The sequence below is a fragment of the Nomascus leucogenys genome, chromosome 1a (genome assembly GCF_006542625.1).
Source record: "Nomascus leucogenys isolate Asia chromosome 1a, Asia_NLE_v1, whole genome shotgun sequence".
Classification (NCBI taxonomy): Eukaryota; Metazoa; Chordata; class Mammalia; order Primates; family Hylobatidae; genus Nomascus; species Nomascus leucogenys.
Genome location: NC_044381.1, coordinates 36,132,162 through 36,145,633, shown reverse-complemented (window position 1 = coordinate 36,145,633; position 13,472 = coordinate 36,132,162). Strand labels below are relative to the sequence as shown.

The following is a 13,472-nucleotide window of genomic DNA, read 5'->3' as shown; positions in this document are numbered from 1 at the left end:
TTCACATTGCTATTATATGCATCCTCAGGTTGAATTAGCATCTTTCAGAAGCCACATTGCTCTGCTGTGTCATACTAAGCATAGTCTCCCACACCCTTGGCTGCTTGCACTTGTTCAGTGTGTTTTTAAACCCAAGTGGTGCATTCAAATTTACTCTCATCCTTCTTACAGTTCTTGGTGTGTTTAGTTCACTGTTTTGGTCATCATCAAGGATAAAGATGATGAGGACTGGCCCATAGTGGTGGCAGAAGAAATGGAGACGGGGATCAGATTTAAGCAAGGTTTCTTTTTTCCAGGTAAAATCAGGACAACTGAGTGATCAAATGGGAGATGAAGAAGAGGGGGACCAAGGTCATCCAAGGTTCTGGTGGGGATGAGGAGTTTCAGTTCCCATCCCTGAGTGGGGAACCCAGGAGGGGTTCAAATACAAGGGGAAGAATAACGAGTTCCATCTTGGATGTGCTGATCCTGGGATGCCTGTGGAACATCAAGGCAGAGATGCTCTTGAGTCTAGAGCTGAGGGGAGAGGTGTGGCTAGAGGGCAAGCTGGAGTCATTGGCATGGAAGCTGGGAATTGGAGTTCGAGGCAGGAATGAGACCCCCAGGGAAAGTGAGCCAAGTAAAAAGAGCAGAGGACCAAGTGCAGACTCTGGAGGAGCCCTGACCCCTGGGGTGGGCAGAGCAGAGACTGGGAAGGGGTGGCCAGGATGCAGGAGCAGGGTGCTTGGAGGGAGTGGGCATCTTAGAAGCCAAGGAAAGGCATACCTTCACCATGGAGCTGGCTGCAGTGTCACGTGCCACAGAGAGGCTAGGAGAAGACCCTTGAGCAGGGTCTGAGGATCTGGCATCTGGGAGGATACCAGTGACCATGGATGAAGCAGATTTAGGGAAAGGTTGTGGTTAGAAGGATGGAGCAAGGGGCAGTGAGTTTGAGGGCAGAGATAGGGCCCCCAGGGAAGAGCAGGCTTGAGAACGGTGGGGAGCAGGTAGGAAGGGCTGGGGGTACTGACCGAGCCTCTGTAGTGTGCTGGATCAGTGCTATTTTATGTACATTTTCTCGCCTAGCTAAAACAGTGGGTGGAGTAGGTGGTCTCAGTCCCACCTTAAAGACAAGGAGACGGAGGCTCAGACAGCTTGTGGCTTTGCCTAGGGCCCCAGTGGTAATAAGAATAGAGCCCAGACTCAAACCCTGGACATTTTCCATAGCCCATGCTCTTCCCTGACATGGGGGTGCCTCGATGGGATTCCTGAGAGGTGACAGTTTGTGCCGAGTGCCCACTTCATGGACCACCTGTGCCTCCTGAATGTGAGAAGCGCAAAGAGGAGGATCGTCCACCCATCCCCAGATGAAGGCCTCTATGAAGTGCAGGCGGGTCCCTTCCAGAGCTGCAGACCCTGGCCAGCAAAATGCCTAAAGTTTATATAGGAATTCCAAAGCGCACCCTGAGGAAGTGCCTCCTGGGGCTCTAGCTCTAAGGGAATTTCTTTGCAGAAATGCAGGTGCACTGCTGGCCCTCAGAAACATTCAGAAAACAGAACAGGGAATCCCCTGGGCCACACTTCTGCCTGTGTTCCTCTGACCGTGGGTGGTGGAAACAGGGGCTGTAAAAGTCACTTCCTTCTCCCCACAAGGGTCCTCGACATTTAGGGGGCATCACACTGTGCAAGCGGCTGTCGCTTACCTGGGTCACCCGGCCCCTAAATGTCACATTAGCAGAATCTGCTGGGGGCTCCAGCATCCCTGCTCTGGCCTTTTGAAGTCCTGAGCCCTGCAGATGCCCCAATCAGGTCTTGCTGCTCAGAGGAGGCCCTGATTTATTTATTTGAGGCAGGGAGGCAGTGCATGAAATATGCAGGTTGATCAGAATCAATCATCAAGAGTGGGGAATGGTGTGGCTGGCACCCCACCGCACCCCGGCCACACAGCCCGCCCCTCTGACTCACATGCCCTGCTGTATGCACCGTCCCATGGCACTGAAATAATACTCAGCTTCCCACCGACCGTAATCACCATAATCTCTCCCTGGGGGCAATGTTGGAGACTCACAGGCGCTTCACAAGTTCCTGCATTTAATGCTCATGGCAAACCATGAATTGGGCATAATTCATCCTGGTCTAAAGAGGCAGGAGGAGCCTCAAATAGGTTAAGTACCCATTCAGAGGCACGTGCTCAGCAGCGACCCAGTGGGCAACTGAACATGGGTCTCCTAGTTCTGAATTCAGCATACTTTTACCCCCATACTGAGCAGGGCTGCCAATCATTCAGCCTGCATTTGTTGAGTGCCTACTGCGTGCCAGGCTCAGCTCACAGTATTTCATGATAAAGCATCTCTTAAAAGCAGCACTGCAGGGAAGTTAAAGTCATTCCCATGTCCTCAAGCCAGGTAGCCTTGGACATCCTGGATGCTGGAGAGATGTTGATACTAAATCCTCTAGTTTTATCATTTCATTCATTCACTCAACAAACATTACTGGACACCCATTACATGCCAGGCTCTGGGCTAGGGGCCAGAGATATAGAGATTTTTTTTTTTAATCACAATTTCAGATCTTGCATGACTGTATCTGTAAACTCGGAACTTTAGAATTGATAAGAGGGTTAAAGACGAGAATATATGCCAAGTTCCTAGCTTGGAACCTAAATCACAGTAAGTGTCCAATAAATTATGGTTATTTTATTCATGATGAAAGTAACTGTGGGCTCTATGTGAGGTTCCCAAGCACTCTTCATATTTTCTTCCTGCCATCTGTTCCTCACCATGGTTCCTCCACTTGGGAGGTGGCTTTCCCTCCCTTTAACAAGTTAACCTGTCCAAACCCTACCCACCTCTTCCAGGAAGCCTTCCCTGAGTACTGTTCCTCCCCTCCCAGTGTCCTAGCTGCTGTGGACTCAGGGCTCTGTGCATGACAACTCTTCATGTAGAAGCCATGTCCTGTGTGTGTACAGGGCTTCTGATTCCTGCTGGCCAGCCTTGCTTCTGTTGTCCCAGGCAGTATAAGGTCTCATCCCCTGCACTCTGCTCAGGGTGCCTCCCGGGTCTGCAGATGGAAAGACTGTGTCCCCTGTATTCTTGCATTCACCCACAGTCCAGCCAGGTGGTAACCATGACAGGCACACAGCTCTCTCAGCTTTTAACTCTTGGGCTTGTTGTTAACTCCACTTGCAAACAAGGTCAACCGGTCTATATCTGGATATATCCAGTCTGTATCCAGACTTATTTGGGGTGGGTGTAATAACTGCCAGGGGTAGACTTGTCTTCTCACTTGGTTCTGGCTCCAAATTGGGGGAGCCAGAATGTGTCCTTTAGAATTTGATTGTTGTTGAAAACACGCACACTGAGACACAACGTATAACTCTGGGGTATGAAACAAAAGATCATCTTGGCTCAACAAAAATAAAAGATTCTATAAATGTACTCAATTCTAGGACCCCGCCTCCCAAACTCAGACATAGAAAAGAGCTCTGAGCTAGGAGACAGGAGCCTCAGAGCTGGTGCTGGCTTTGCGGTCACTCGGTGAGTAGCCCTGGGGAAGTCCCATCCCCCACGTGGGTCTTGCTAAGTGAGGGGGCTGCATGGGAGATCTCTGTGGCCCCCAACTCCTGTTCAATGATTCTGCAATTGCTTGGAAAGGTCCTCCTCATTCCAAGCTAAAACCTGCTCTGTGCGACTTCCCCTCATGGGTCCTGGCTCTGTGCTGGGGCCCCAGGTCACTTTGGCTCCTGCTCCTGACCGTCCTTCAGACTTGGAACCTGGCAACCATGGGCCTCAACTCTGCTCTTCCCCAGGATGAACGGCCATTTCTCAGGAAGTGATTTTTCACTTCCACCCCATCCCAATCTGCTCCCTCTCCCTCTCCCAGCATTACCTCTCAGCAGCATAGAACAGAGACAGATTTTGTGCTCTACTGTCACAAACAATATGCTATTGCCACATTTTTCATAAGTTTAGTTAACTGACCTTTGTTTTGAGATTTTTAACAGGATAGGTGGACATTGGCCAAATACCCTGGGGTATAATAACTGCCAGGGGTAGATGTGTCCATCCATCTAGGCAAACTGGCCCAAGGACAAGAGCTAAGTACCTGAGGGGACCCAGGTCATATACAATAGGCTGTCTGCCCTGGGAGCACTTTTTCTCTTCTTTTTGGCAACCTCCCTCAGGTCCTTCAGAATTCATCTTGGGGCCGGGTGTAGTGGCTCATGCCTGTAATCCCAGGACTTTGGGAGGCTGAGGTGGGCAGATCATGAGGTCAGGAGTTCAAGACCAGCCTGGCCAACACGGTGAAACCCCATCCCTACTAAAAATACTATAATTAGCCAGGCGTGGTGGCATGTGCCTGTAATCTTGGCTACTTGGGGGGCTGAGGCAGGAGAATTGCTTGAACCTGGGATGGACGTTGCAGTGGGCTGAGATTGTGCCACTGCACTCCAGCCTGGGTGACAGAGCAAGACTCCATCTCAAAAAAAAAAAAAAAAAAAAAAGAATTCATCTTGGATGCCACTGCTCTCAGATGTCCTTCCTAGATCCTGCCAGGTAGACCTGAGTGCCCGCCTCTGAATGCCCACAGCTGCCCGTGCCATCCCTTATCACACATCGCACCTTGGTGTTGTCTGTGTCTGCTCCTCATTGCATTGGGTGGGCTGTGGGCTCCCTGAGGGCAAGGATTACATCTTACGCCACTCAGCCCCACCAACCCCCATACCCAACCAGTGCCGACCAGCACCTGGCAGGTAGGGGGTCGCTTCCTAGCAGTGACAGGAAATAACTGTTGAGAAACCTCAAAAGCACAAACCTTAGGACAAAAACCAAAAGGGTTTATCTACATCAAAATTAAGAACTTCTGCTCAACCAGGACTTGAAGTTAGTTTATAGACAAGTGACAGAATGGGAGAAGATACTTGCAAAGCCTAAAGCCAATAACGGATTGATATCTAGCTTATATAAGGAACTTCTGCAGACCAACAAGAAAAAGACAGTAACTTCAAAATAAAAATGGTCAAAGGGCTGGGTGCAGTGGCTCACACCTGTAATCCCAGCACTTTGGGAGGCTGAGACAGTGGGAGGATCGCTTCAGGCCACGAGTTTGAGACCTGCTTGGGTAACATAGCGAGACTCCCACCTCCATTGAAAAACAAAAACAAAAACAAAAAACCTAGCCAGGCATGGTGGTGCATGCCTGTGGTTCCAGCTACTTGGGAGGCTGAGGAAGGAGGATGGCTTACACCTGGGAGTTCAAGGCTGCAATGAGCTATGATTGTGCCACTGTACTCCACCCCAGGCAACAGAGGGAGACCCTGTCTTTTTAAAAAAAAAAAAAAAAAAAAGGTAAAAGGATCAGAACAGACAATTAACAAATGACTAATAAGCACAGAAAGAAATATCCAAACTCATTAGGAATCAGAGAAATGATACTTAAAGTCACAATATGATATTACTTTATACTTTTAGACTGTCAAAAAATGAGGGATCCAGGAAATCCCAAATCTGGGTGGTAGGTAGGGACACAGGAATCCTCTGCCAGTGGGTGTGGATATGGGCATGGCCATTCTGCAGAGCAACCTGGAAGGTTTTGGGCATGTTCAATGTGCACACAGATTCTGACTCAGCAATTCTGCTCTTGGAAACCTGTCCTAAGGAAATTCCCAGTTGGGTCCATAAGGGGACATGTATAAGGACATTTATTATTTGTGAGGGTGGAGGGTTGAAAGTGACCTGGGTGTCCGTCCCAGGGGCCTGGATGGGTGAAGGGATGGATGCACCCCACCATGGCTCCTGCAGGGAGCAGGGAGGAGCCATGCTTAGAGGCACACCCAGGACCATGGAGATGTCTTTAGAAACAAAGAGTTGAGTGGAAAAAACAAAACAGAACAGAAAAGATACCTAAGCCAGTGGCACTGATGTACATAGCAACACGCATCTTGCAAGCACACATACAAACACAATATGGGGTGTTTGCCTTTCCTTGGGGGAGGTAGGAGTGGGATATGGGAATAAATGAGGGAAATAAGGGGGATAAATGGACGCACAAGAGGGACTTTCATGGACCAATGACAATGACTGCCCATGAAACGAGGTGTGCGAATTGTGTCCTAAAGAAGCACGACTGCACTTTTCTCAAGAAATTCCTGTGGGGAAGAGTGTAAATCTGGGGTCACTGTTGAGTGCCCAAGAGAGGAGAAGGAAGCCAACAGTTGTTATGACCCTTCTCTGTGCCAGTCACCGAGACAGGAACATCACAGCCTCACATCATCAGGTTCTCAGTCACTGTCAAGGCAAGGAAAATGATCACCTTTTATTTATTTACTTATTTTTAACTGAAATGAAGGCTCAAAGAGACTAAGCTGCTTTGCCTGTCTGCCAATGATCAGGCATGTCTGCTTCAAGCCTATATACTTTCCACATGAGAGGGAATGAGTTCCCCATCACTGGAGGCATTCAAGCAGTGGGAATGTTGTATAGGAGAATCAGGGCTCCCTTCAACATGGAGAGTCGATGGCTCAATGAAGCCCGATATCTGTAAAATATGCTGTCTTTTGGGCCACCTTTCTTAGGCTCCCTGAAAGGCAAATTCTGGAACATGAGGGCTGGGAGATGTCAAGGCTAGGGTCAAGCTGGAAAAGAGTCCACATTCCCGTGTGTCCTCTGGTTCCTGCTTGTCCACAACCCTGCTGGTATATCCTGCAGGATTATGGACTATGACTCCACTCTTTAATTATATCAAGTTGAGTGACAGTCTGACGAATGGCCTTTCCAGACCCATGACTTGCTGAAGCGAGCTACAGTTGCAGGCCTTGACAGAGGAAAAGGTTATTAAAAATCAGCCTCAAGAGTCTCAAAGTAGGGCCAAACTAGCCCTGAAAGTATTCTAGTAGGTTCTGGGAAATAATCTTCCTGCTTTCATAGGCACTGGCATTCGGCCAGAGAGATTATGAAGCCCTGGAGGATCAGGGACTGTATCTTATTCAACTTGGTTTTCTCCAGAGGACTCGGTAAAGCGCCTGGCAGATGCTCAGGAAATGCACACTGAATACAACCGTATCTGTTACCCTGAAGACCAAATGGTAATTAATGTCTGCAAATGGGAAGGACAAGTCTCCCTTTCACTAGGTACGTTCTGAATGACAATTATGTCGTTAGAGTGAAGGAAGACCCCTTCCCTTCAAATCAGGTGCCAAAATATAAAACTCCAAAGCCTGAGCCCTTTATGCTGCATAGAAGCAGTGTGAAATTCAAGCACATTATCATTCCCCGAGATTCTTACAAATAGGCCTAATGAAGGCAGGGTCGGTGAGTTGGAGCGGCAGATGCTGAGTTTTCTCTAAGAACGGCATAAACAAGGCTCTAATCACGGCTTCACTCAACTTCCTTCCCTGCTGCAAATTCGGAGCCATGTTTAGACTTCGGCAGTAACATGGATACTTTTTTTCTCTTAAGGGGAAAAAAGCCAATTCTCTAGTATTCATCCTCATCTACACGTGGTGTCATGAAAATCAGCCATGGCATCAGGGAGGAGCATGGAACCTGGAGATGAAAGGGGTTCAGGCCTGAGGTGTGTGCCCAACAGGATGCTAATACCTGCCTTACCTATGGCCAAGGGTGGCTCCCTAAGAATAGCACCTGCCTGAGACAAGGGGAAGAAGGCATGCAGTTTATTTAGAAGGTGATCCTAGGACGCACTGTTAGTGGTGTGGGGAAGTGAGGCAGGCAAGGGAGCCAGGACAAGGTGCATGAGTGAGCAGGTTTCTTTGTGGGCAACCGAGGCTCAGTCCCACTGTGGGAGCTCTGGGAAAAGAGCCAAACACACCTGGGAGTTGCCTCACCCAAGGGGAAAGGATGCTGGGGTATTTATCCTCCCCTTCTCATCCATCACTGACACAGGGCTGCTCCTGGAGGCGTTAACTCCCTGGACGGCTCATCGCACAGCTTGGACGGCCTATTCAATAATCCATCCTGGTAGATAAGGCACCTCTGAAACCCTTTACATTTGGAAAATCAACTGTTGTGTTGATACGCACATGCCCCTTGCATTCTGGTGGCTCATTTCAGTCCTAAAATAACACAAGGTCCCTCTATTGGAGCAAGAGGATCAATGTCTGTTTAAAAAAACATGTAGGCCGGGTGCAGTGTGGCTCACACCTGTAATCTCAGCACTTTGGGAGGCCGAGGTGGGCAGATTGTGAGGTCAGGAGTTCGAGACCAGCCTGGCCAATATGGTGAAACCCCGTCTCTACTAAAAATACAAAAATTAGCTGGGCATAGTGGCACGAGCCTGTAGTCCCAGCTACTTGGGAGGCTGAGGCAGAAGAATCACTCGAACCCAGGAGGCAGAGGTTGCAGTGAACCGAGATTGTGCCACTGCACTCCAGCCTGGGTGACAGAGTGAGACTCCGTCTCAAAAAAAAAAAAAAAAAAAAAAAAAAAAAAAAAAACATGTAAACAGGAGCATCTGGCCTTTATTGAAGGCCCAGCTGTGACCCTCAAGAAAAGCTGGACACAAATGCAGAGAGGGTGAGGGGAGCACACTTGTGCCTGGGTGTCCGTGGGAATGTGCAGAAGAGCAAGCTGAGGTCCAGTCCCAGCTCTGCTACTAGCCAGCTGTGTGTCCCTGGGAGACACTACTCATCCCTGGACCTCAGTTTCCCCATTTATACCATGAATTCTGGAATGAGATCATCGCTAAGGCCCTGCCCTGTATCACTTCCTATACATCATTAAGTGTAGGGAGCCGCTATTAGGGTAAAATGCAGACAAAAAAGCAGCCAGGGGGTTTCAGCACTTCAGGGAAACCTGAATTTGCCCCAGAAAGGTGTCATAATGTTGACAAGGTGCTAATCATAATTGCTACTTACTTGCTGAGAAAAAAAATACATATATATAAATATATTGCATGTGTAGTTAAATATACACATACTTTCTCATTTAGTTTTTCCCATATTCCATGAAGGTAGTTAGGATTATACTCCTATTTTACAGATGAGGACAATCAAGGCTCAGAGAGGCGAAGTCACTTGTCTGAAATTCTACAGTGAGTAAGTGACTGGTTCTCGGGTGGGTCGACTCACAAAGCGTAAGCTCTGAACTGCTGTTTGCTGTACTGCCTTCCTTATAAATCCAGATATGCCTAAATAGTGACTGAAGCTGGTGTTTAAACCTAACGTATGAAAAAAAAAAGGCAATACAATTGGCATGCACTGGTAGCTGTGATCAGCCAATCCTTATTTTACAAAATACTCTCTTAGAATGATATAATTTTGAGAACTGGAAATGAGACAAGAGAATTGAGTTGCAATCACTCAAAAAAAAAAAAGTATCTTTGCCAAGATGCTTACTTTGTTCAACCAATGAAGAAGTAAAACTTAACAAATGGAAAAATAATTACGTTTGCCTAAAATTACATCTTTTGTGCACACCAGAGAGCTGACATGCGTTTCAATTACCTGCCACAGAAAGACGAATGGGTAAGTCTACAAGATTGCATTACAGAGCGATAGCGCTGAAGAACACCTCTCCTGATTGATCTGAATCCTGGTGGGATTTGTCTGAATGAATCTGAATAACTCTAATTTCTTGCTTTCCCCTGGATGGCACTGGGATCTGCTCAAAGTGAGTGGGCACAGCAAGCACCACTCTTGTTTCTGGGTTTTCCAGAAATACTCGGCTGCTCAGGAACACTGTATTGATGAGAGGTTCATCTGGTCGTTTTGGCTAATCACCCCGCTAATGGCTGCATTGGTCCGCCTCAAGGAACGCCCAGCCCTGTTTCTCAAGGATGCTCCTCACGTGGCCCCTGTCTGCACCTCCGTTTCTTCCTCATCACACAAAGAAATTGGTCTGGATGGTTTCTGAGGCCCTTCTGACAGCAACAGAAAGTTCAACACATGACCCGGTTTCTTCAAAAAATAAATGTTCTGTAAAAAGTGGGGGGTTATAACAGATGAAAGGAGACTAAAGAGATACTTCAAGCAGATGCAATGGGTGGAATTTGTGTGGATTTTCCAATAAATCATCTGTGAAGACATCTTTGAGATGATCAGAGGATCCACACAGACTGGGAAATTAAAAGATAGTAAGAATTGTTTAATGTTTTAGGTGTGATAATAGTACTGTGATTATATTATAAAACGTCCCTATCCATAAGAAATGCATACTGAAGTATTTATAGAATGAGATGAGATCATGTCTAGGAGCTGCTTTAAAACACTACAGCAAAAAAAAGGGGGGATGGGGTGAGTCAAAATGAAAGAAGATTGGTAAAATGTCGATAATGATTAAAACTGCGTATTGGGCAAATGGGGATTCATGATGCTGTTCTCTCTGCTTTAGAGTCTGAACATTTCTAAAATCAAAACCAAAAACAGCTGGGTGCACTGTTGCACGTCTGTAGTCCCGGCTACTTAGGAGGCTGAGGTGGGAGAACTGCTTGGGCCCAGGACTTCGAGGCTGCAGTATGCTATGAACGCATCTGTGGATTGCCACTGCACTCCAGCCAGGGCAACATACTGAGACCCTTTCTCTACAAAAAACACCCCAAACCCCACAACAACGCAAAGATCCTCAGAATACTAACTTAATCCCCACCACTCATAATCTCATAAGCCTTTTAGAGTCATGCGGGAAGACAGAATAGGCCAGGGAAGTACAGTTATCCCTAGGGATCCATGGGGGATTGGTTCCAGGATCCCTTGAGGATTCCAAAATCCCCTGATGACCAAGTCCCTGATATAAAATGGGGTAGTATTTGCCTATACACTACACACATCCTCCCATATACTTTAAATCATCTCTAGATTTCTTACAATGCCTAATACAATGTAAATAGTTGTTATACTCTATTGTTTAGGGAATAACGACAAGAAAAAAAAAGTCTGTACGTGTTTGGTACAGACGGAATCATCCATTTTTTTCCTGAATAGTTTCAGTCTTCAGTTGGCTGAATCAACAGACGCGGAACCCATGGAGATGGAGGGCTGACCATGATGCGGCTGAGAAAAAATATTCCAAATAGGTTGAAACTACTGTTTTCACAGAAGTGTTTTCAATTGGCTCTGCTTTCTTTTATCTGGAACATCACACTTGCATTCCTTTTGATGTATTATATTGCATAAAACAACATCCCCGAATCTAAACTTTATCAGCTAGAAAGAATAAGCATCAAAATGCCTACCTTGAAATTGAGTAAATTTAATGGTCCCCATTCTCTCCCCGTTCCGGAACACAACTTGACCCTAGAAACAAAACAAAACAAATCAAACAAGAATAAAAGAGAAATGCCACATTAGCCCAAATGCCACTGATCTCACAGCAATTCATTAACTGTACAATGCGATTATTAATACTGGAGGAAAAACAGATTCCCGCTGGACCACAGATGAAAATCAAACTAATTGTTTTTAAATTGGTTGTGACTTTATCTGGTTAATTTGAGGAGCACAAAATCAATAATGGAACTAACACATGTGAATTGAAGCCAGGATAAGCATCATCATGATCACCATGACTATTAATTAAACACCCACGTGTCCGTGCTATAATGGGGACGAAGTCTTCTGGGGTGCTGGAAAGATGACGGCAAAGGTGAGGCCCTTTGGGCCCGGCCCTGACTCCGCTCCCTGTGCCCCACCCATAAAGATATGGGGTATTGCTGAGTCTGCTTGACTTCAGGACCAGAAGGGTGCTAGAGGTCTGTTCGTATTTCTTATTAGGAAGAGAATGTTTTTCTAAGTTTTTCCTGAGTGGTGACGTCAGTCTCAATTATAACTGAGCTATGGTGCAGCAAAAAACTAAGCTTCTTGAGCCAGCAAGACCTGACTAGTGTCACAGGCAGCTGAGTGCCCCTCATTAGGGACCTTGGGGGCTAAACATAGCGTCATCTTCTGCATCTGCCCTGCTGGCTTCCAAATGCTTGGCTAAATAAACCAGGAATTTAGAGATGGAATGTCATCTCTTCTTTCCGATTTATGGCCCGCCTAAAATTCTGCAACCATACGAGGAAATTGACACACACTATATCACTGAATCTTTATGCCAAATGTAAGTGATAAGGGGATGACCCCCATTTTGCAGATCAAGAAACTGAAACTGAGAGAGGTTATGGACTTCACACAAGGTCATTTTAAGTGAGGCTGCTGGGATTCAAATGCAGGTTTAATTTTAATGTCCATGCTACTTCACTGTAGCATGTTGCTCTTGATCGAGAAATAAGTTTCTTCCTGTCTTTTCATTATTGTGAAATTAGGAAAAGAAATGGTTTTAAAGGTATCCTGCTTTTCTCTCACTGTTATGCTTTTGTGTCATCAGGCAACAGCACAGACAATACTCTGAGTTCCACTGAAGTCTTGGGAGAAAACCCCAGGAAGCATTTTTCCTTAGGCAGAAACCTAAAGACTGAAGCCCTGCAGCTTCCAGAATAAAGGCGGATCACTCAGCCTGATCCCAGAACGAGAAACACCTTCCAAGGCCACTTGGACACCTTTTTGAAACCCTGGAGACAGCTGTGAGTAGTATCAGTTTGAAACTAACGCCCACCGAATTCTATATTCAGGTGATGGTAAGCAACTCCCTGGAGTGTGAAAACACTTCAACCAAGGTGAGACAGGAGCTGTGATTTTTATTTCTAGGGACAATTGAAAACCACAAAACACCGTCTAAAAGGATCATTTTTATGTAAATGGACCACTTTGCCTGAGTGGGAAAGATTGTCCACAAGGAGAAATTTTTTTTTGTCTGACAAGATGGAGATCTAATTTACCAATCTTCTGCCAAGCTTTGAAGAATTCCACAGGCGTCTGGATTTAAAACGTGCACAAATTCTGCAGACTCTTTACTAGCGAAATTACGAAGTGTATGGAATGGTATTCAAAGCTTCCATGGAATGATACAGGAGGGAGGGTGAGAAGAGCCTTCCTTTACTTTGTGAACAAAACTAGTCCATCTTTGAAGTAAGATCTGTCATATTTTATTTTACTAAAAATAACTTTTTTACTAACAGGAACTCCTCCCATCTCCTTGATTTCTCCTTAATTTCTCAGGTGGTACAGTGGAAGTAGGCCAGCATGTCTCACAAACTGGTTTCAGTCCTCTCTCAGGCAAGTTCCAGAACATCTCTGAATTATGGATCAAGCACAGGTCCTGGTATAGGACACGTGCTCAGCAAATGGCAGTAGTAATTTTTATTTAAACATGTTTAACAGTGTGGAGCTGAAATCAAAAGATGTTAAGCACCAGAGAGCTTTCCAGTCCTTGGGAAGCGAGTTTCAACTCTCATGTGATTTCAGCTGGCAAAGTGGAAACCACTGGGCCCCCAGCCATGATGTCTTCATCATCATGAATTCATCATCATCTTCATCCCAGAATCATCAGCCCCCAAATGACTGACTTCCCAAACAACACGAGCCACTGTGCATTCTGCCTACTGATGAGAGAAAGTAGAGGGCTTCTGTGACTGGGGTGATGAAGTGCTGATGGAGACAT

The 13,472-nt window shown here is 46.3% G+C and overlaps 1 protein-coding gene across 1 annotated transcript in view; it reads right to left on the bottom strand.

Moving 5' to 3' along the window:
* Nucleotides 1–13,472, bottom strand: part of GABBR2 (gamma-aminobutyric acid type B receptor subunit 2) — a 414,624-nt gene that overhangs the window by 104,293 nt on the left and 296,859 nt on the right. The window contains exon 8 of the mRNA XM_003260548.2: nucleotides 11,167–11,227. Coding sequence (XP_003260596.1) covers nucleotides 11,167–11,227 — 61 coding nt within the window. The remainder of the gene's footprint in view (nucleotides 1–11,166; nucleotides 11,228–13,472) is intronic.